The sequence below is a fragment of the Ambystoma mexicanum genome, chromosome 9 (assembly GCF_040938575.1).
Source record: "Ambystoma mexicanum isolate Mex_15411 chromosome 9, UKY_AmexF1_1, whole genome shotgun sequence".
Taxonomy (NCBI): Eukaryota; Metazoa; Chordata; class Amphibia; order Caudata; family Ambystomatidae; genus Ambystoma; species Ambystoma mexicanum.
Window position 1 is genome coordinate 1,005,478,847 of NC_090931.1, and position 24,872 is coordinate 1,005,503,718.

The window sequence follows — 24,872 nt, forward strand, 5'->3', positions numbered from 1 at the left end:
CTATTTCCTCCTCCACACAACTACCTCCTACAACCTACTATACCCTCCTCCATACTATAACTCCCTCGGCCATACTATTCCTCCTGTTACCCAGTATTCATTCACTTCACAATCGCTCCTTACACTACCTTATTTAAAAACTCACCATACAAACATGCGTACTCACAATGCGGTACCACTTTCACTCCCTGGCCAATACCTCACATGACGCACAATTTGCCTCCACAATATGTTGCTCATTCGTTCCTCCTGCTAGTCTCTTGATTGTCCTCCATCTCCACCATGCACCTAACACTGAAAAACCACACTTTCTACATGTTCCCTGCTTTTTTCCCTCTTCCTTGGCCAGGATTTGGGTCATTTTGTCTAGCAAATCTAACCATGGCTTCCACACGGGGTGTGTGTGAGTGTGTAGTGCAGGAAAGTATAAGAAGTGGTTTAACCAACAGCCACTTTTCCCATGCTGGCTCACAGCATAACAGAGATGGTAAGAAACACTAATTGGAATCACTTCAATGCAACAGAACCCTTCACATTTAGTTGGGGGATTTTAAGGGTCTGGGTTAATACAAGAAAAAACACCAGAACTTTGGCAGTTTGTGGAGGTTACACCAACTTAGCAATGAGTCCCAGATGTGTAGTCCATGCAAACACTGGTGACATCACATATGGCACCACTGGACAGTAAAGAAGATCAATGACATCACTGATAGCCTCACTTATGACCTCATTGGTGAGAAGAACATGCTGGTGTGAAAAAATGCCCAACTCCTTATTTCTATACTCATGAGATACATTATAAAGCTACAGATTTAGCGTAAACGAACTGAGGGATTCAAGGGTTTTGTTATGCCATAGCTCACAACACCTGTAGCACTGTAATTTATTTAATTTGGTAACGTTAGTGATGATTTGCATGAAGTCATCAGAGTGGTTTTAAGCTACACAATATGGGATTGAAAGTTACTGATAATTGCTTTACTTAAAGTACAGATTTTCAGAAAATGTCCTTTGCAAAACAGCAGGTTTAACCTTTCCATATAAACAATTACCCCCATTCTGAGTCCAGGGGCCACTGGGCAAAGTTACCTTTTTTAGGCTGATGATAGGAAGAGGACTTTGGACAATTGCATCTCGCAGACCAATTAGCCTGTTGGTCACATTTCAGTTTGTGACGCAGCCAGCCATTTGTCAGTCTGATCGCTTTGTAAGATCGGTGGGGGCACAGTCATCCACATATTGGGCTTTGCCCTCTAGAAGAATGGAAGTAAGGAGGCCCAATCCTTCATGTGTCACGTGTTAGGCATTTGGTTTGTGAAGGATGGTGTGGCAAAGCTACGGTCAAATACCATATTAAGATTGTGGTTCTCTACATTTGAGGAGGAAAGTGCAGTGTCTTACATGGAACAGATGTACGGTCAAGCCTCTGGGGAGCTTTTGGGGATAGGATTTTTGTAGTGATGATAGAGCTGGATTCGAGTAAGCACGGCAAAACACTGTATATGGTTCAGTTGGATGCCAGTCAAGAGACTTAGAGAAAAATATAGAAAGTGTCAGGCATGTTATGGATCTTGTGACCCTTCAATCTCGATGGGTGGAAGGAGTGAGAGTTTGTTAGTTGTGATAGTAACTCCTGAAACCATGTCTGTCTGTTCGATTCACCTGTCAGTGTATTGAAAATGTGTATGCATTTGTAGTCATAGATCTTGCCTTTTCTTTTTGGCATTACTTTACAGTACACTGATTTTAAGATATTCAAGGATGTGGTTTTGTTAAAAAATATGCTCACCTACTGAGAAGTCCTTTGCAAGTCTCCTGATGGGTTACCTGTGGGGATGAATGTGTATTCTGGGACGAACCTGCCACTGTTTAAATATCTGGCAGTCCTTAGTTTTGCAATATTCTGTATTCCGTGACATGTCATCTTTTATTGTTATGGTGGTATTGAGGAACTTCTCTTTTTCATTAGAGTAGGAGTGTTTCAGGCTGATACCTGGGTGGAATTCACTGAATCTTCTGTGGAAATGTATGAGGTCAGTTTCCCCAGTGGTCCGAATCAGGAGGATGTCATGTAGTGTAAATAATGTAATGGTTTGAAGTCACAGGTGTCAAGGAGAGTGCCCATCAGTTGTGCCATGAATAAATTACCATACTGATGTGCCTTCCGAGTACTCACAGCTAACCCCATCCTTTGGAGATACATGCAAGCAACAAGAGTGAAACAATTGTGGATTAAGACGATTTCTATGCACTCGGCTATAGTGTTATTGATGTGGGAAATCCCTTCATATAGTGACTCAATATCCATGGTTGCGAGTGACATAACGTTGGGTGAGGGCCTAGAGCATCACGTTTGTTCAATAGATCAGTGCTGTCCCGGTTGTAGCTATGAGTCTTTCAAGATGTTCTCAGCACAGGTAGATATATTCTCAGCTAGTGTGTATAATGACGAGAGGATTGAACCTCCAGGGTGGTGGGTTCTTTGTATCTTGGTAAACATGAAGGATGTATTAGGTGCTGGGTTATGTCATGCCACACCCTGAATGTGTTCCTTGATGTCATTTGGAAATGTCTTTATAATATGTTTGAGTTCTTTCTTATTTGGGATTCCTGTATAAAGTCAATGGTGTTCATTTTGACAACAGCTCCTTGTTTAACTGCTGGTGTGTTTGATACACTCGGGTTGCTGTTCTGAGACATTAAAGCGCTCATTTCTATAGGAGCCAGGTTAAAGGACTGTTTAATGCATTTGCATGTATGGTGGATATCACTATGTCGGAAACTTTCAATTTATGAACCCAGATTTCGGCTTTATACAATGTATGGGGTCCACCTGGAATTTTGTTTATTTTCTTTGTTTTCTCCCAGTTGTTAACCATTCCTTTGCTGGCCTGGCTGCCGTCTGGTTTGTCACAGAAGGCTTCCTTCAGATGGAGTCGTCTAAAGAAAGCATCAAGATCAATGCATAGTTCCATTTTGTCAGTAGTTTTAGAAGGACAGAATGTTTTCCTGTTTTATAGTACTGGCTTCACTGCCTGTGTTGAGGTATAAGCCGAGAATTTCAGTGCAGTTCTGTACTGGGAAATGTACCTTTTTCCAGGCGTGGACTGGGAACCAAAAGAGGCCCTGAAATAATTTTCAAAGAGGCCCCATATTACCCATTTTCACCAATCCCAACCCTTTTCCTATGGGAAAATTGGCAAATGTAACACAAAAGAGGCCCAGAGTGCTGAGGCCTACCGCGAAATCTCCAGAGTTCACTATAGGCCAGTCCAGCCCTGCCCTTTTCCCAGTTCTCATGTTGTCGTGAACTCCCACAGTGAGCTGCTTACTCTCTGTCTCAATTCTTCACAATTCTTCCTTTTGTTATTCAAAAGAGATTCTAGAAGTCTTTTGAAGAAGTGTGGAGTACTTTCCAGATATAAAGTGTGTGCAGTTCCTCTGCATCCAGGATACCTTGGATCCCTTATTGTGACATCCTTATGTGTGTGGCTGTAGAAGGCAATGAGAATGTTACATTGTTGGCAGAAACCAAAATACGTTTGATTAGTCCTCTTGGGATGACATTCTCCACTTTGCATTTCCTTAGAAAGACACAGTCACTGTAATGCTCACATAACCTCACACCAGACCACTACCTCGCAACACTCACTTTAAACACTAGAGTGTTATCATCAGGAGGATGGTATACATAAAGTGAGTGTTGTGCAGTAGTGGAGTGGTGTGAGTTAAAGTTTAATGTGTAATGTGGGGGAATATGTTTATGTTTATGAATTTTTAATTCACATTCATTGTTTATAGTAATGTTTTCATTGTCAATGTCTTAAGACTTAACATTTTATTGATAGTACATTTTAACATTTTTTTTAAGTGCCGAACAGGCTGTACTGGGGCATAATATTGTCTCGGCACCAATGAAAAAATGTCCCACAGTCTCAGATGGCAATTGGTTCATTTTGTTATAGACTAGTTGTGTAGGACACAGGGAGCAGTTTATTGACACAATGGGCCTCATTACAACCTGCCAGTCCGGGACCGTGCAAAATCCGTGATGGCGGTAAAAACGTTTCCGTGTCCGCAAGGGTGCGGAAAAACCGCACGATTACACGCTGTCGGTCGCGCGCACCACACGGACTCGGAAACGTTGTTACCGCCGTCACGGAATACCCCACGGAAATGGAAATAACGAAGCCACAAGTGGCGCAAAACCCGTTTCCGCCTCCGCCGCCACGGACACGGAACCGGAAATACCATGATCGCCAAAACAGGAAACAGAGAGGCGGCCATCATATAAAAGCACAATCCATTGCCATCCAGAGCCAGCACAAGCACAATCCTGACTCTGAGAAGCCAAAAGGGACCACCAGCATGTCTGCCAGGATTCCTGCTCAGAGGCAGCGCAAACAGCGCTTCAGCGAGGCGGAGCTAACCGTCTTGGTGGAGCACATTGTGGACAATGCTGAGATGCTGTTCAGCGCCGACCAACGGCGTGCCACACAGCAGCGGAGGAAGGAGGTGTGGGCCGAAGCTGCACGCAAGTGCACCGCTGTGGGCGTGGCAGTGAGGAGCGTGAAGGACTGCCACAAGCGTTGGGACGACCTGAGGCTGAGGGTACGCAACCTCATTTCCACGCACCGCCAACGCAGCAGTGGGACAGGCGGAGGACCCCCTTCCCCACTGAGGCTGCAAGCATGGGAGGAGCGTTGCAGCAGCGTCCTCCACCTAGAGGGAATCCATGGGATTGGGCAGGCTGAGGCAGGAGTGAGCCCACCTGCAGATGCCGGTAAGTGCCCAAACATGAATGCCACATGTAAATATGCAGTTGTGAGTACTGGGCCAAAGGACCCATTAACCCCCCCCCCCCCCAGGCAGTGCATGTGTGGGCCAAAGGACCCATTAACAATCCCCCCCCCCAGGCAGTGCATGTGTGGGCCAAAGGACCCATTAACAACCCCCCCCCCCAGGCAGTGCATGTGTGGGCCAAAGGACCCATTATGATCCGTATGGCAACCAATATCACTGAATGCAGACACCAGCAATCAGATGCATGTGACTAACACTATTCAATGTACAATCTTAATGACGCATGTGATGCACCCATCTGCCACCACAACAACACTAATTGCATGCCCTTTGTGTCCCCACAGCCGTTTCAAGTGACAGTGATACTGCACAACAGGCCAGCCAATCAGCATCGGCAAGTACACTAGCCACCGCCACCACACAGGAGGATGCTGCCGGCAGTTCTGCACCTCTGGCCACATTACCATCCACTACAGATGTGCATCACACCACCACCACCACCAACATCCCCACCATCTCCACACTGGCTGAGTCCAGACAGGTGCCACAGGAACCTATCATGGCCACCCAACAAAACACCGAAGGCAGCAGCACTGCAGAGGGGGCGGCCTGCAGTGATAACAGTGCCCCGCAAGAGCACTCGGAAACGGGGCCACAGGGGGAGATGCCCACATTGGAAGACCTGGGCTCCTTCCATGAGCTGGGGTTCAGCCCCACTTCACTGGGGAGTCCCATGAGGTCGCCCACCCCATCCATGGCCGAACTGAATGCCCGCATGCAGCGGATGGAGGACCAGCAGGCTACCCTCACCCAGCTGGTGGAGAGGCAGCTAGAGGAATCCAGGCTGCAGAGGGAGAGCTACAGCGCCTCAGTGCGTCGCCTGTCGAGGTCCATTGGACGCTTTGCGAGCACCATAGTGACCCTTGCACGCCATGTGCGGGAGGGCAATGACCACACCTCCAGGCTTGTGGAGGCCATGTTGGTTGGCCAACAGGCAAATCTGGCACGGATGCCCTCAATCCCTGATTCTGGCCAATCAAACACTACCACCCCATCCAGCTCCACTACTGCCAGTCCAAGGAGGCGCTCGAGTAGGCTAACGGGTCCCTTGGGCAAGGTTGCACAGAAGCGCACACGGAAGTGATGGCATGTGTGTGGGGCAGTGCAGGACACATGTGGACTACAAGGGTGTGAGAGGGGTGGTCACGTTTGGGTGGTGGGGTAGGTAGTTTTGGGGGTTTGGACAATGGGCTCTGGGTGGGGGTGGGCACGTTTGGGTGGTGGGTGGCCCCGGGTGTACAGCTTCCCTAACCAATGCACCTTCTTCCCTGTTGTTATTACATCAATACATCACCATTTCAAATCAAGACATACATGTGTGGACATTGATCATTTATTTTGCAGTGCAACTATTAATTCATTGTCGTCACCATGTTTGTGCATTACTGTGAATGTGCTGTGACTCAAAAGTAAATGCGAATCAGGGCATCCCGTGCTCTCTGGCCATCATGTGCACCCCCAGGGGGAGGCGGTGCCATCCCATCCACATCTCCATCTCCATCCCCATCTCCATCCCCATCTCCATCCCCATCCCCATCCCCATCCCCATCTCCATCCCCATCCCCATCTTCCTCATCTGCATCTGGTGGCATTGGGATGTTCCTGCGCAGGCATATATTGTGCAGCATGGCACATACCAGCGTGATTTTGCCCGTCTTCACTGGGCTGTACAGCAGTGATCCGCCAGATCTGCTCAGACAGCGGAAACGGGCCTTCAGCAGTCCAAATGTCCTCTCAATCATTCCACGTGTGCGGATATGTGCCCTATTGTATGCCTCTTCATGCCTGTTCCTTGGTCTCCGTACAGGTGTCATCAACCATGGCGTGAGTGCATATCCCGCATCACCTACATGGGATGTAGATGGGGGAACATGTCAGTGTTTGTGGCATCATGTCCTCATCTGCTGCTGTGCATTCTTGTATCATCATTCATTCATGCATATGAACCATGCAGTGCCTGGAGGTATGTTTTCGCCATCACGAGGAATGTCGCTGACTGCATATGGGCCTACACATTAACTTGCATGTTTGCTGTGCCCTGCGGGTGACATTTGATTGTGTGCATGTCATGGTGCAGTGCTGTCCACACATGGCAGAGTGACTTCACTGTACGGAAGTAGTAAATACTCGTCGTATCATTTACACGCCTCTCGTGCTTTTTGGGGCAGTGTTTCAATTGAGGGTGGGTGTCTGCAGTGGCACAGGGTTCATGGGACAGTGACGGGATTGGCTGTGGCAGTGTGTGCACGGGCACATTGTGGTGCCCTGTCATGTCTTCCTTCATGATGTTTGGCATCCGCTGTGTATTTGGTAGATGGAAGGGGGGTGATGCATGTGCGGTCACAGCGGCACACTCACAATGCTCATTGCCTGGACACACACACACCACTCCGACAGGGTTGTAGCATCGTCAGCTGTACTCACCCAATAGCCACGTGCTTTGTCCGGCATAGCGTTCCATGTACCGTGGCAACGTGGAATTCCGCAGTACCATTGAGTCATGTGATGAGCCTGGGAAACGTGCGCAGCAGTGTGTAATCAGTTGCATGGCATCAAAAACCATCTGGACATTCAAAGAGTGATACTGTTTCCTATTGCGGAACACCGCCTCAATTGCATGTGGTACTGTCAGCTCGACGTGGGTGCAGTCAACTGCGCCTATGCAATTTGGCATGCCTGCTATGGCATGGAAGGCCAACTTGGTGGCAATGACCCCGGGGAGGGTGCGGGGTAGGGCTATGTGTTCCGACACATGGCGCAACATGGCATCCAGTACCTGTACCAGGACTTTTGAGAAACACGGTTGTGATATGCCGTGCAGCTCACCAACCGTGTGTTGATAGGTGCCAGTGCCAAGGAAATGCAGAACTGAGACAACCTTCAAGAGGGGGGGGATGGCAGTGGGGGTGTCAATTAGGCTGCTGATGTTGTCCTCAATCATGGCGGTGATGTGCATGATTGTTGCACGGTCCAGCCGGTATAGGGTGTGGATCTGTCCTGGGGTGAGGTTCCAGGGTGAGGCCCTGATGCGTGGTATTGGTGGCTGGCGGCGGGGTCGGGCTGGCTGGGCAATGGGGTTTGCCATAGCTGCAGGGTTGGCTGGTTGCCGCCTGCGCCTCCTCCGCCTACGCCTCCTCCTCTGCGCCATTGCTGCCACCATGTGCAGTACTGCCTGTTGGTTGAGTAGGCCCAGTCCCAGTGCTACTAGCCCTGCTGCCTGCATGGTTCTGTGTTGTGTTGGGCTGGGTGTGGCCCTTTTGTAGGCTCCCAGTGGCCTGCTAGGTCCAGCTGGGCTGATTTGGTGCACCTGTGCCCTGATTCAGTTCAGCCGGCAGTGTATAACGCCATGTTCGCGGTGGCGGCGGTTCCGCCACCGTGATCACGGTGTTTCCGCCATTTTTTTCCCAGTATTTCCGTGTCCGCGCTAGTTGTGATGCTCACGGTGTTTCGTGTTGCCGGTAACGGAGGGGTTTCCGTGCAGGCGGAATTAAGGGGAACCCTATTTCCGCGGTGGCGGTTTAGGGTGGTGCTATTACCGGGGCCGCGGGTCATGATTGCGCGGACATGCAAACGGTGCCGGTATGGTTTTACCGGCAGTGTTAATTCCGGACCGGAGTACTTGTAATGAGGCCCAATGTGTTGTATATTGCACTTTTTAATGAATATTCGTTCAGTAACACTGATCAAAACTGCCAACGGGACAGTGAAGTAACTCATGAAATGAGCCCACTTTGGTAAAATAAAAACCTGGCCAGATTTGCCCTAAAGGACGGACCCATCCTGGCATGTTAGGCCTGTACTGCATGCATCATTATATTCTCGGTGGGCTAGTACAAGCTTCACGCTGAGTGTGCATGAATGACATCAGAGGGTGAATGCAAGAATTCATAATCAACAGTGGATGTTTTGGAATCACGGAATGGATGTTTATTATTCAAACTGAGATGATTTTGTTATTACAAATAAAACAGTGGTTAATTTTAATAAAACTTAGTAAACAACATACAGACATTAACTATACATTGTGTGATCAATTTCATTTTTGTTGGAGTATTTGGTAGTTAAGCTAGGAGCAAACTACACTATGACATAAGTGGTATAGAAATCATTTGTGGGCCTGGCACTTTTTTGCTGGCAACTGTGCAGGGATACACGCACACACACCAGTACAGTGATCAGTGGCAGATTGTCTGTGTTACATACTTTCTTGTCACATTTTCGTGAATATAAAATGTAATTTCTTCTTGCAAAACTGTTATCTTGATGGTAATTAATTTAATAGAACTCAGGTTGATTAATTCTGTGGGGATATTTTCACAAAATATTTCAATTTTTGTTTTTAGTTCGCCCTCTAAAGAGGTACTTGGGATTACTTCAAAAAAGGCTGCTTCATAGATGAAAAAATAGTAATTTTATTTGATTTCTCTATCCACAGGGTATAAAAAGGAGGTACAGATCAACATATTTCTATTGAATCTCCCGTATTCCTCTTCTGTTCTGATCTTTCTCATGATTAGTTTTCAGAATCCAGGTTAGAGGTTATTAAATGATTCCCATCTTTTTAATGGGGAGTCCTGAATCAGGGAGCCCAGGTGGGTTTTGAATTCATTGTTTTACTCGTCTGGGACTCTTCCTGATATTTGAAGCCTACCGGTTTCAGTGGCACAAGGGCACACACGTACAGTGACGTAACTCTGCTGCGTGTGCGGAATAAACGGGCGGTCCTGGGGTCACCAGTGCGACTGTCAAGATCGGACAGTGAACACTTTGTCTGCCGTGTTCTGTGTGCTAAGGGGGCTCACAGAGCTGGATGGGCATACCGGCAACATAGCACAGGAACCACATTGTCACGTTCGTGGAGTTCTCCATAAGTTAACTCTTTCATGTATTCGTTGCTGCTGGCAGTTTCATTAAAGAAGGTGTGGAGTCCTGGAGCCAAGACGGGCTGGTCCGAGTGAAGTCGTTCGGTTACAGACAAAGATTCCAGAGCATGACAATAGCTTCTTGCTTTTTGCGTGTGAAGTATAAATTCTCTCCTTCTAACCACACGGATATTCGTGGGGACCCCTATAACTAGGTGGGATTCCCTGGCACGATACAACCAGTTATCTAGACATCGACATCGACACACTAACCCTTCAGTGTCTGTCCAGCCCTGATGAATGTGGCCCTTGTGCCACTGAAACCGGTAGGCTTCAAATATCAGGAAGAGTCCCAGACGAGTAAAACAATTAATTCAAAACCCACCTGGGCTCCCTAATTCAGGACTCCCCATCAAAAAGATGGGAATCATTTAATAACCTCTAACCTGGATTCTGAAAACTAATCATGCGAAAGATCAGAACAGAAGAGGAATACGGGAGATTCAATAGAAATATGTTGATCTGTACCTCCTTTTTATACCCTGTGGATAGAGAAATCAAATACAATTACAATTTTTTCATCTATGAAGCAGCCTTTTTTGAAGTAATCCCAAGTACCTCTCTAGAGGGCGAACTAAAAACAAAAATTAAAATATTTTGTGAAAATATCCCCACAGAATTAATCAACCTGAGTTCTATTGTGTGAATGTATAAGGGTACACCCAGGCTTGAGACCCTTTTCCTTGGTCCTTTTGTGTCAAGTGGTAATTAATTTAAACCATCAATATGATGCTTATTAAAACTCTTGTCATACTTAGGTACATTAAAACGTTAATTTCTGCATGCAACCACATCTGTCTGGAAGCTAGCATGTCAATTGCTGTTTTGAAAACGCTTCTGGGGTCATTAACACGCCTTGTCCGAGTTTGCCTCAGCCACTGACTTTCTCAGCAATGCAGCAGCCCAGCGCACAGCACCAATTGTCTTAAAAAAGCAAATAATACTAATAACTTGTTACTTTTGCTTTGTTGTGTAACGAGCGAAAAGGTAAAGACCAATTGTGACTTGTGATCTCATTTTATAGGGAACATGTGTCCAAAATTCCGCTACATAAAAACTGTAATAACACAAATATATGTCTGCCAACAGGAAAGTCAAAACTGCTGTCCTTGTGAATACGTGTTTGTTTACATGTGTTGGGGGCAATGTCTGGATCCTACAAGACAGCATTCCTGCCCTTGCTGCTGTGGTCCCTGGGTTCAAGGCTTTGGTTCTGCGCTTTGGGTCTTGTTAGAAGTTGGGTGGACTTTGGAGTAGAAATACCACTGGTAGAAAAATACCATCTCCACTTGCGATATTTCTCAAAATCTACCCTATTCAGAATTAACCACAGGTGGCTGTAAAAAGAGGCAGATTTTCGGCAAGAGAATTCACCTCGTTTATTAGTGGTGATATTTCCCCCGAATACCACTGGAGGTAATTCATAATTCCCAGCCCTGAATTGAGTGCACTGTAAATCTGGGGGTATTTGACAAATATCCCTGGTTTTACTGTTACCACATAATACATAATGGGCCTAATTACACGGACGGCGGTAACCATGGCACTATTAGTGCCATGGTTGCCGCCTGTATTTTACCGATTCCACCTTGGTGAATGGGGGAATTACCGCCCCATTCCAAGGTTGGCGGGCTGTAATTCCCCATTCACCAAGGCCCTTCCCCATTCCCATTTCAGCCCCCATAGGGGTCAATGGGAATGGGGAAGGAGCAAATAACGGTACCGCTATTAGCGGTACCGTTATTTGCCCTGAAGTCCCTCAGCGGGTCCCTTCCTTAACGTGTGGTCTGGCCACACGTTAAGGACAGGACCCGCTGAGGGACCTCGTAGTATGGCGCTAAGGGATTACCGGCACCGGTGCCCTTACCGGTGCCGGTAATCCCTTAGCGCCATCCGTGTAATGAGGCCCAATGACCCATTTAACTTCTAAAACCTATTTGACAAAGTGTAATTTGAATGTCTGACATTATTTCACTCCAAAGGAAAAGGGTATGTATGAAAACTCCAGGTTCAGCTGCGAACCACTGAAAAATGACCTAGAAACAGTCCTGCACAATCGATTATTCAGAATAATGACTGGATACATCTGAACATTGCATTTTGAGATATTAAACATGCAAACAATTAAATTCAGGCATAAATGTCACGCTAACACGGTGAAGTGAGGTTGGCGGGGTTTCTTACCTTGCCTTTTGAAATGGCTTTGCAAGCCATCTTGATGATTAGATACGACCAAAACGAGTGCAGAACTTGAAGTAGCAAGAGCAACAAGTTGAAGACCCACCATGAAGGGTATGGGCCAACAATTTCCCAACTTTCAAACAAAGTGGTGTTTAATACCCTAAAATGAGAGAGAGAACAATACCGTAAGTGCGTGAGATCAAAAACACAGGTAGGCACTAGACGCAATCATTGGCCTGACTGAGCGCCACTTTTCGTGACGTGTGTGTTGTGTGCCGGTTTACCGGCCAGGCTATACTCTGGATTCTACGACGCTATGATACACAGAAGCGAGTCTGCAAGGACACTTTGCTATGCCAATGGCTGACAGCCCGCCACTCCTGCACAGCAACCAACTCTTTCCGGCGAGAGCTTAGCATGCTGGGAGATCTGGGGGCAGAATGGAAGGGACGCTCTGCTCCTTAGGACTATTCTTGTTTGACCCAGAGAATATACACATCAGATTATGTTTGGAATGGTGAAAGTCATGCAAATATCAAACTCTTCACAAAATTGCATTTGTTTTAGATTCAATTCTAAAGCTTTACTTTGATTTGTTTTGGTTCACAACATAACTATTTCAGGGAATTACATAATGTAAATAATTATATGCATATTAGAGGAATAGACACGTTTCCAGAAATATTTTCCTAGATTTTCCATTCCAAGCCTTTGTCCCATTCCTACTCAGCATTAGGCTACAATGTTAAGTTGATTAAGGCAATAATGCTATGTTGATTTTCCGGTATTGCCCAAATTGACCTTTTACAATTAACCTTTTGTCCTAATTAACCTAGTAATGGTGGTCCTAATTGACCTGCTACACAATTGACCTTTACCTTTATTTTACTTTACATATAAATATGTGTGGGGTGGGTTTGGGGTAATAAATAATATAATGGGATTGGGTAGGGGATTGCAGGAGGTTTTGGATTGAGTGGGAGGGTTGTGGGGGTTTCCCCCGCATATATGTCCTAATTGACCTTCATTTCATGATCAATTGTGCAAAAGGTCAATTCTCCCGTGATCCATTGTGGAAAGGTCAATTAGTATACATCCTGATTTTCCATATGATGGGTTACAAAAGAAAATGCACTCATACTATAATCGATCATGGGGAGACAAATGCATGTATACACATTTGACTGTTGCAATACGCCAGGAAAAGAATAAAACATGTCTCTTTATGTTAGCATCATTCGTAGACAAGACAGGAATTGGGGGGTTGTGTGCATGGATAGAGTCTGATGTAGCCTGAGATGCTTCACAACTATGCGGTACTGGTGCTGGTTGATATGATATGATATGATAGGTTATTTATAACGCGCTTAATACCCAGGTTCCTAAGCACAGACCCGTGATCAGGTGGGGTGCTATATGCAGATACTCCTGTGGGGTCTAGACTATGGGCAAAGAGAGGCACCTCCATGCCATCCACACAGGAGTACTCTGCCTGGAACACCCACACACACTGCACTTGCAACAGGAAAGAACACCTTACAGCCTTTGTAACTCAGGGGCAGGGGAGGGAAAGTGTCTCTTGTGCTGTACACGCCTCAAAACCGAGAGGAAAGCACAGAAGAATCCCTGTGCCCCTACATTACACAACAGTGGCAATACGCAGAAATAAAAGGGGCGCACGGCTGTGCGTGACATCACAACCCAGGGGAAAGAGCAGGGGCAGGACCCTCCAATGCTAACCCTTAGAGAGTGCTCAGCAGGAACCCTTTTGCCATTTATATGTTTCTTTTATGTTTGTTTAAGGACGTGCCGATTTACAATAGGAGGCGTTGCAAAGCACAATGAAGGAAAGGAGCAAGGTGATGGGGCAGAGGGGGAAAAGAAGACTGGAGGATTTGGGGATGGGAAAATACAGGAATCATTTCAAACATCCTTCAAAACTTACCAAGAATAACAATGGAAAACAGTTTTCACGTATTATGTTTGAACAGTCTCTTGTGAAAAAGTCATTTTGTTGTATTTTTCATTATACATCAAATTACAACGCAATCAACAGTTATAGAGAATTTCTCAACTATTTTGTTAGAAAAAAATCATCCCGATTTCTGTACAGTAATCAAAAAAGGTTTCCACATTTTTAGAATTAAGTTAAAATAATGTTGGGGTTGTTTTAATATCCCACGTTAAGGTAAATATACTAAGCACCGTGATTGGGTTTAGATTGTTTATATCTCTCTGGGAAAAGTCACAGATTTCTTTTTAAATAACAGCAAATTAAGTGAAAAAAATCACTGTACTTTTCATGATTATGCTCTTCATTTTCTGTGGAAAAATTAAACAATACTTTAAAATGTATAAAATAGGTGCACAATTTCTTATAACTTTCAAGCTCTTATATGTTTAGTACCTAGTCAAATAAATTGCTCTTTTGCTGGGATCACATTAACCTTTCAGTTTTTGCCACTCTGCTGCAAGCAGGGGTCTGAATTGCCTTTTACCTATCATTGCGTATTTACCTATTACTCACAGCTCCCTTACCAACACCCAGACGAACTGAGAAATCAAACGACCACCACTCAACCTACCGAGGCTAACGTAAGAAACATTCTACCATCAGCAATTAAGGAGAATTCTCCACAAAGACTATTTGTGAACAAAGGGAGGAGATGGGGTGAATGAGCAAGTATGATAACAAGGTGGCATGTAAAAATCTATACATGTGTTTTCCACAGAGTAAACACAGAACGGGGTCTACTTACAAGATTATGCACTACCTGGCTACCCCACTGACCAACTGAGGTCAAACACACCACAAGTTGCTCAATAGATTGTTTTCAATCTCCAACAGTAGACACAGCCCTAATAGCTTATGTTGTTTTTGTTTGTATCCACAGCCTGTAATGTGATAAAAGTTATATGTACCACTGAATTGGGAAGATGATCTAACATAGAATGATGGGACATCAACCGCCATATTCCCAGGATTACTAGTGACCTCACCATTAATCTCCTGATGAATGTTCACCATCTGGTGGAACGTGAACAGAAACAGGTTGAGAAAGTGCCAAAGCTCAAAAGCAGAGGCAATGTGTGTATAAAATCTAACTATACAGAGTTATCAACAACCTTTGGAGATCGTAAATAACATATTTCCCTACAAATACAACCCACCTCTGTCTAGAAGAGTTGTAGAACCTAGAAAGGTCACTATTTCAGTATATAAACTGTACAAAATACTTTGTTGTGTCATGTCTATTACTTGTTATTTGGAAACCATTTAATTGGTATATTGATATTTTACCCTATTTTTATCACTTTAGAATAAAGTTTATTTTTTGTAACTTGTAGTTGATTGACTTATTGTATCATATTACAGGCTGTTATAAACTCTCTACCCCTATGCTTAACGTTTAATGTATGCCGTATAAAGGCCTCAATTTACAACATCATATTATAGGAGATTGCTTATTTTATTTTTATTTTTTTATTTTTTACATTTATATAGCGCACAGACAGCCCAAGGGCATTGTGGTGTTGTTACTAGCAGTAGACTTAGTTACATTGCGCATACATTAGTGCATTGGAGAGCAGAGATGTAGTGCATGTTATGCATAAACACGTACACAGTTCATAGTAGTCAGTGGGTAAGGTGATCAGGCGAATAGGGTGGTTTTCATGGTCTTACGGAAGGCGGTGAGTGATGGTTCAGCTCGCAGGGCAGTGGGGAGGGCATTCCAGTGCAGGGCGGCTAAGTAGGGGGAGCTGGCACCACCTGCTCTTGCTCTTTTTACCATGGGTATGGTGAGCAGGTTAGCATAGGGGGGTCCTAATTGGTCTTGAGGAAGAAGCAGGGTGCATTCTTTGCAATAGGTATGCTGGTGCAGCGACGTGAATGCATTTGTGGATGAGGGTCAGGGCTTTGAAGATGATTCCCTCCTTTATGGGGATCCAGTGGGAGGCTCTTCTGGCAGCAGAGATGTGTTCTCTTTTGGAAATGCCTTGTGCTGCGCGTAAGGCGTTGTTTTGAATTACTTGTAGTTTCTCAAGGTTTTTTGCAGAGGTCCCTAAGAAGAGAACATTACAGTAGTCTAACCGGGATCCAGTGATGGCTCTCGCTATGTTTGTGCAGGTGTCATTGGAGAGGAAGGATCTGACTGCATTGAGGAGTTTAGCATGGTAGGCAGCCGAGGAGGCAATGGCATTTACTTGTCTGGTCATGGACAGACTTGAGTCCAGGTAGACGCCTAGGGTTTTTACTGACTCGGATACTGGAATTTCGATGGAGTCGATGATGAAGTGGCTGAACTGGTCGTCAGGTTTTTTGAGAGTGTCAGGGGGAGCCTACAAGCAGGAGTTCGGTTTTGTCTGAGTTGAGACAGAGGCTGTTTGCAGCCATCCAAGTTTGGATGGTGTTGTAGATGATGTTGAGGGTCTTGAAATCAGTGTCATATTCACCTGTCAGGGTGAGGAGGATCTGTGTGTCGTCCGCGTAATCAGTGTAGGAGATCCCCATCGCATCTAGGATGAGGAAGAGGGGGCGAGTGAATATATTATAGAGGGTGGGAGAGAGGCATGAACCTTGTGGTACACCACATAGCATGATGGTAGGTGAGGCAGTAGCTAAATTACAGAAAACCTGCATGGTTCTTCCTTGTAGGAAGGAGGTGATCCAGGTACTGGCTTCGGCTGAGAAGTTTACAGTGGAGGTCAGGTGGTGGCATAGGACGTCATGATCAACAAGGTCGAAAGCGGCGGAAAGATCGAGGAGAAGGAGCAGGACGGATTTGCCTAGGTCTCTTGCGTCATCCACCTGGTTTTTAAGGTTGAGTAGGGTGGTCTCAGTCCCCTGTTTGGGGCGGAAGCCGGATTGTCTCAGACCTAGGAGTTTATTCTCTTCGAGGAAGTGTTGAACTTGCAGGTAGGCTGCTTTGTCCAGAATTTTAAGAAGGAAGGGGATGGTTGTAATGGGCCTATAGTTGTTGGGTGAGGTGGGGTCAAGTGTGGGTTTCTTTATTAGAGGCCTGACCCATGCTTCTTTGAGGGATGAAGGCTGTGAGAAATGGAGCAAGGGAGTCAGCACATTCCTTAATAATTGTGGTGGGGCAGGGGTCTCCTTTACAATTGGATGGTTTGATGCCTTTCATTAGGGTAATGATGTCTTTCTCCTGGATGGTTTTGAAGTAGAAGGTGAGGGAGGCATCTGCGGTCTGAGAGGGGGCCGGAGTGGGGGAGTAGGGAGCGTGAGTCTAGTGTTCATAATTTTAGTTTGAAGCAGGTCAAGTTTGTTACGCATGGCTGATTGGATGTCATTGCACCAGGCCTTATCCTTGGTGAAGTTTTGGAGTGTGGGGATAGGGGTTTCAAGTTCCCTAAATATGGTGAACATTTCCTTCATGTTGGATTTTGCTTCAGTGATTCTAGCTTCGAATGATTTGGCTTTGGTTTCGATGATGGCTTTTTTATAGTCTTTGGAACGGGTTTTAAAGTCAAGATTGTCTTTGTCATCTTGGGAGGACTGCCAGCGTGCGAGGGCAGAACGTTTGTCCGTACAGAGTTTGAGGAGCTCGAGGTGAACCAGGTGTTGGTGTGGCTGGTGGGTTTGGATTTCCGAGGATTAAGAGGGGCAATGGAGTTGATTGCTGTAGATATAGCAGTGTTGTAGTTTTGCGGAAGGGTTTCTGGGTCGTTGGAGAAGGGAGGTCTGCAGGCAGGTCCCTGAAGAAATGGTAGGAGTCTTTTAGTGAGCAGGCGGGCACTTCTGGTGAGGGCAGCTTGCAGGGGCTGGGGGGTGGGGTGGGGAAGTGGTAGTGGGGATGTTGAAGGTTATGATGTGGTGGTCAGACCACGGGGTGGGGGTGTTGCCTGTGATTGTGAGAGGGCAGTTGTGCTGTGTGATCCAGTCAAGTGTCCTGCCTAAGGAGTGGGTGGGGTCTGTAACACTGTTTATGAAGCCTAAGGTTTTAAGGGATGAGTTAAATGATTTAGAAGCAAGGTCTTCAGGGTCATTTAGTCCAAGGTTGATATCACCGAGGAGGATAGCTTTGGTTGATTTCTTTTGATTGTCTGCCAAAAGGTGGGTGATGGCGGACTGGAAGTCACCTAGGGGGCCGAGTGGCCGGTAGATAAAATGAAACGTAATGGTGCAGTGGTGAGAGATGGAGAGTTTGAGTTGGAGGTAGACACTGTTGTCATTGGTAGATTTATACATTTTTCTGATGGTGATGGAATCTTTAGCTATGGTCACCACTCCTCCCCCTTTGGTAGGGCAGTCTTGTCTAGTGACGTCATAGCCAGGTGGGAGAGCAAGGGAGAGTGCGGGGCCTGAGGCTTCATGTAGCCATGTTTTGGTGACCAGGAGGAGGTCTAGGTCGTTGGTAGTGATGAGGTCATGCATGTCCAATGCATGGGCATTGACAGACCGGGCGTTGATCAAGGCACATTTGAGGTGGGGGGCATAGGGGAGGTGGTTTGTGGTAGGGGTGCAACAATTTCAGGGGTCACAGGCATAGTAACAGTGGCATGTGCATCAATACATTGCATGGTTACGGTAGAGGAATTGCCAATAGTGGGGGTCCCATTTTCAAGGGTCACAGGCAAAGTGACAGTGGCATGTGCATCAATACATTGCTTGGTTAAGGTAGAACTGCGGGACTGTCTCTGTATCCCTACAGCCCCCCCCCTTCCCCAGCACTTGTTCTGCACTTACCTTGCACTTGCCACCAGCTGGCCCTTTTTTTATTTATTACTTTACGCCACTTACCTTACTGCACTTCCCCCCCTCCCCTTCCCCTTGCACTTTTTCCCCCTCCCCCACCCCTGCACTTGCGCGATCTGAATGACACCTGGCCTAGTAGGATCGTTTGTTATGTCTCCCCTTGTTCCTCCCCTCCCTGCCTCGTCGCGCCTTGAAACACCTGTGTATAGGCGCGTTACAAATACCATATCATATCATATCATATCATTAGAAGAATTGGCAAAAGTGGGGGGTCCCATTTTCAGGGGTCACAGGCATAGTAACAGTGGCATGTGCATCAATACATTGCATGGTTAAGGTAGAAGAATTGGCAAAAGTGGGGGTCCCATTTTCAGGGGTCACAGGCATAGTAACAATGGCATGTGCATCAATACATTGCATGGTTAAGGTAGAACAATTGGCAATAGTGGGGGTCCCATTTTCAGGGGTCAAAAGCATAGTAACAGTGTCATGTGCATCAATACATTGCATGGTTACGGTAGAGGAATTGGCAATAGTGGGGGTCCCATTTTCAAGGAAAACAGGCATAGATATTGAGGTTTTGTAGTCTGTAAGTTCATTCCTAGGGGGTTTTGTGACCCTGGTGGTGGACGTAATGTTTGGTGCCATTGTAACAGTGTTAGTGGCTGGACAGGGCAAGGGGCAGGAGCATTTAGAGGAGATCAGCTGGTGAGCGGAGACGCACGTTGTGTTGTGCCTTGACAGTGGACCTGCAGCAGTCGGGCAGGCGGTCCGGGAATCAGCACATGATCTAGATGGTAGGCGTGCAATACGAATGCTTGTGGGCTGCGGTAGTGATCTGTGTGGGGCAGTGATAGTACGTGAGCGTAGACGTTCACGTCTGGGTGCAATCAAGTGAGGCTGAGTAGGTGAGGCGGTGGGGATCCTCTTACCTTTGAGATTTGGCAGCATAACATGGCAGGCGGCAGATGACGAGCACCAAAGAGCTGCAAAGAGTAGCGCTGGCCTTCTCCCGGCATCGCCTCACGGCCCACTCCTCCTCCATTTAAAGCAGGAGGGGAGGGGCAGGCGAGTTGGGGGAGCAAATAGGCACATGGGACTTGTTCAGTCGTGTTCCCGGGCTTCAGGGTGGTTGCCATGGAGCTGGAGCTGGCGGCGGCGGCCATCTTATTCCCCTCTGAATGGGCGGCAAATCGGTAATTCAAATCCACGTCTCCGAAGCGGAGACGACTAGCTGATTTGGCGGCAGCTTTGATGTGCGTTCGCAGCGGAGCTGCAAAGAGGAGCGCTGGCCTTTTTCTGCAGCCTTCTTCCCACGGCCCACTCCTCCTCCATTTAAAGCAGGAGGGGAGGGGCCGGCGAGTCGGGGGAGCAAATAGGCACATGGGCCTCGTTCAGTCGTGTTCCCGGGCTTCAGGGCGGTTGCCATGGAGCTGGAGTCCGCGGCGCCGGCCATCTTATTCCCCTCTAAATGGGTGGCAAATGGGGAATTGAAATCCATGTCTCCGAAGCAGAGACAAACAGCTGATTTGGGGGCAGCTTTGATGTTTGCTCGCAGCGGAGCTGCAAAGAGGAGCGCTGGCCTTTTTCTGTGGCCTTCTTCTCCCGGCTTCGCCTCACGGCCCACTCCTTCTCCATTTAAAGCAGGAGGGGAGGGGCAGCCGAGTCGGGGGAGCAAATAGGCACACTGGCCTTGTTCAGTCGTGGTCCTGGGCTTCAGGGTGGTTGCTATGGAGCGGTAGTCGGCCGTGGTGGCCATTTTACTCCCCTCTGAATGGGCAGCTAATGGGGAATTCAAATCCACGTCTCCGAAGCGGAGACGAACAGCTGATTTGGGGGCAGCTTTGATGTGCGCTCGCAGAGGAGCTGCAAAGAGGAGCGCTGGCCTTTTTCTGCAGCCTTCTTGTCTCTGTCAGAGGCATGAGAGGTAGATAAAAAAGTTATTAAAGATGACATTCGTCCAAAGTTCTAGAACATAAAATTACACTCTGTGATTACTGAGGCATGTTTCGGGACTCTTTTGCCTGCATGCCCTTGAGATTGTGGCGCTGCTCAGGGACGCATGGATACTGTTGTCTTAAGGTTTTTGTGAATTGGTGGCTGCTCGCCCTCTACAAAGCTCCATCTGAGCCTCAAGGTACATATTTAAACACCACTTCAGTGGACATCTGCCCGCAGGCACAGCTGCATGCATTAGAATGCAGTGATAACCTACGACAAAGAAATGTGGTCTAGCTGGACACATAATGACTTGCCTCCATTCATCAGACTAAAACACAAAACTATGACTTTTATGGGTAGCTTAATGGAGCTCGGCCAGCCCAGCTACCTCCATATCTTGGCCAAATGCACACACACATTCTAATCCTTCTGACCATTTTCCCATACCTTGTACTTCAGCCCTCCGAGGGCATTCCCACCAGAAGCATGTTGAGGCCATACTAATGGGATAAAATCACTATATAAATGATAAGCTAATACTACTCCATTAAAAGAGTTTCGCCATGTACTCGTGCCCTCATGGGTTTTCATTTTGGAAGACAGGTTCATATGTTAATAAACGTTTGAGTTATATTTTGTCGTGTCTAGTGTAGTGTGCCCTGATATCTTTGCAGCTTGCTTTTATGAAATGGCCAGACAGAAATCACAGAGCCGTTTCAGAGGTTTGGACTTCCTGCAGAGTATGGGCGAATGAAACGACGCACCGTTCTCGTACTGATACCTTCCTTCTACAGCTGGGAATTCATTCTGCTTTTCGTAACCAGACAAGTTTGCTCATGTCCACTATTGTGGCGAGAGACTGCTGCACACGAAAGATCCTCTGGGTGGCGCACAAGTAGAACAAGGTCGGAAAATATTTAAAGCACTGTAACTGGGAAGGATCTGACCATATCATCGCATAGGAGTAGAGCTGATAAAGCAAATATCCTGGCCTTTGGAAGCAACTGTCAGCCAGTAACTGATTAACAAAGCTGACTTTTGACCTTGGAGTTATACCTGAATGAGTAATCCAGATATCTTCCAAGTTTTGTTAAGAGAGCAAGAGTTCAACAAACATATCCTTCCAAGATAAATGTGATTTCACCCAATCCAAGCCTGCTTCTCAGTGATAACTAGGTGTACCTAAATGTATAACACACAATAACACGCGTACAGTGACCTAAAGAGAACAAATAAAGGCTGATAACATGATCAGAGCAGATATATATACAAAAAAAAAATAAAGAAGCACACTTTTAGCAGGTTGAAACTATATTTTAAACGCACAAAATCCACGCTCTGAAAGCAAGGCTGGCAAAGTTAATGTGTCATATTCAAACAGGCACTGACAAAGCTAATAGGTCTAGAGTTGTACTGTGTTTCTCTTATAATGTTTATCTGTGGTTATGTGTTCGTGGATGTGTGACTGGGAAATGTATATATGAGCTAGTTTCTGTGTGTGTTTGCTTGGGTGAATGTCTTAGTGTGTTAATCGATATGATTCGAGGATGTGTTTGGAATAAGTGGAATATGCGCAAAGGGGCTCTGTGTGTGTGCGTGTGTGTGGTGTTGAAGACTTGGTGAACGAATAGATGCTCATTTGTGTGCTGTGGTTGGTGAATTGTGCATGTCTGGATGATATGTGAGCCGGAATCCGTAGGTACTCAGAAACACATAGTCAATTCTTCAATGGTTTAGCTCTTACCTTCCTGACCCTACACACTCTGTGTCTTGGGCGGGGCACATCTCCTTTTCATCCACACTTCGCTAATGTGGCCCCCAAGGCTCTGTTCTTGAAGCTCTACTGCTACTCTTTCTGCATTTACCTCATGAAATCTATCCTGTCACTTCTGCAGGGATGTCACTTCACCAAATTGCCATAGGTACTGGATGTGATATCACACGACCCTTGACCCCCTGATGACATCACAGGAAGTGATGTCATTTGACCCTGCCCTCAAGTGACATCAGGGTAAGTAATGACAGACAACCTTTCACCCCTTGATAAAACAGGATGTAGCATCACATAGCATTGTTTCTCAATACACTAGGAAAGAAATGGTTACAATATCACCTTAAAATGATATACTTTCATACACGAATGAATCACCATATCTAGCGTTAATGTCAGTGTGTATAGGCCCATATTACCAAATTACTGTGAATGTAAGCAGATATCCAACAGAACAACCTGGACTTATGTACAACACTTGTGCTAAACTGTAAACAGATAGAGCATCTCAAAGAGGCTTAAACCCAAAAGCCCATTTATCCAGTACCTGCCAAGTGTCTGGCCACATACTAAAAACAGCAATTGACCCACACAAGTCCAACCAGAAAAACGAGGGTATGGAGGGTTGCCCAGAACTGTGTCAGTGGTAATGAATGATTTGAAACCTCCCAGCCATCAATATTCTGTTTTGCTTATTTCGTAAGTAGCCCACAGTTTTTTGGTAGACAGGAGATAGAGGGGAAGGATGCGTTGCAGGTCACAGTCATTGAAGGGTTTTTCATTTTAAAATGTAAGTAACAGCAGCTCCATGACATCACCACTAGAAAATCCTGCTGGGCCTACAGACCTGTGTTACTCCTCAATGGTGACGCCCAATGAGGCTGAAACATGTCTGGGGATGCTTGTGGTCTCATGCAGAAGGATGGGACCTGGCAGTTCGGGTTGGCCTGCCCCTTTTAGGGTGGGACAAGCCTGATTTGCACATGGTCTTTCCACTCCTGTAGTGGCTTGGCAGGCTGGAAGACGATGGTCTAGAGGGTTGCCCAGAGCTGTGCCAGTGGTTATGAATGATCTGAAGCCTTCCAGCCATCACCTTTCTGTTTTGCTTTTTTGGTAAGTAGCCCACAGTTTCTTTGTTAGATATGGGAGATAGGGGAGAAGGATGTGTTGCAGGTAACAGTTTATTTTATATTTTAAAATGTAAACAGCAGCAGTAGCTCCACAATATCACCCCTGGAAAGGGCTCATTTTAGTATTTCCTTTGGTCCTTTGTATCTTTATTAATGCCACCCTCCTCCCGCTTCTAAGCACTGGAACAGGAACTGAACACATGTTGCACTGCATCCTCTTGCTCCCAAAGCAAGTGCATTGCCCCTGAGCTATCATTCCAAATATATATTTGTTATTGCTTGAGGAAGCAACAGATGGTGTATTTCAGAGAAGGAGGGCAACTTAATGTAAATTAATGATCTCACCTTGCATCAATCTACAGTGTGCCTGTGATGCAGGTCTGGCACGATTGGTGGCACAAGCTACTGGGGTGCACCCCTCTCATCACAGGCCCAGTGGTTCACAGGATGTGCAAAGCAGACAACGAGAAACACTGATGAGATTTGCATTCATGCTGTGCTGTCACTGAGCACTGCGGGCTGCTCTTACCCATTCCCAGCTTGCTGGACCTAGTTCCCATGCCCTTCCTGTTGCTACATTAATGGGTATGAGCTGCACAGACAGCCCCACCTCTGAACCCAACCATGCAGGCATTCTTTACTAATCGACTGCCAAACTGTTAGTGATGGCTGGGTCATAGTCCTTCATCCCTCTTATTTCTCCAGCTAACGAGATCTAGATTCCAGGTGAAAAAAGCTGTGGCACATTTAGCTGTATTTACAAACACCTTTTCAAGATGCAACTCAGATATCTGCTCTTGACACTGCCTCTTTGTCCATTGGCCCAGGGGTCGCAAGGACAGGTCTAAAGATAGCAGAGAGGGAGCCAAGGGTAGCATCTGCTATCCCTGACAACCCCAAATGGTGTGCCTGCACTTCTATGCGGATGTCTCACAGATCATCTTCTCCTTTTCTTCCTTCACCAACAAGACTGACTCTGTCCCTGCACCAACCCGTCTTTGTTGTTCCCTCATTTCCTCCACCTCATTCCTACTAAAACAGACATTCTTTTCCTTCCTGTTACCACTTTACCCCCTCTACCTCCACCCTCCATGTTGCTCCCTCCATCTTTGCTTCCCATTGCCCCCTCTGCCCAGAACCTTGTAGTTATATGTGATTCTTCTCTTCCCTTTTCTTCTCATATTGCTTGCACTGCTTGTGTCTGTCGATGCCATCTGTTTCACACTCTCATTTTCTAATACCTTAATTTCTGTTCCTCTCCGCTGCTGGGCCTCCCTGCTTCTCATCTCCCTCCTCTTGGCTCTGTCTATAAATCAGCTATCTGTCTTCTCTTTTCACTACCTTCACAA

The 24,872-nt window shown here is 46.3% G+C and overlaps 1 protein-coding gene across 2 annotated transcripts in view; it reads right to left on the minus strand.

The window, feature by feature from the left end:
* The window catches only part of CERS6 (ceramide synthase 6), a 1,220,327-nt gene that overhangs the window by 158,015 nt on the left and 1,037,440 nt on the right, over positions 1 to 24,872 (minus strand). For both annotated transcript variants that reach the window (XM_069616260.1, XM_069616259.1), the window contains exon 9: positions 11,970 to 12,126. In XM_069616260.1, the coding sequence (XP_069472361.1) occupies positions 11,970 to 12,126 (157 nt within the window). The remainder of the gene's footprint in view (positions 1 to 11,969; positions 12,127 to 24,872) is intronic.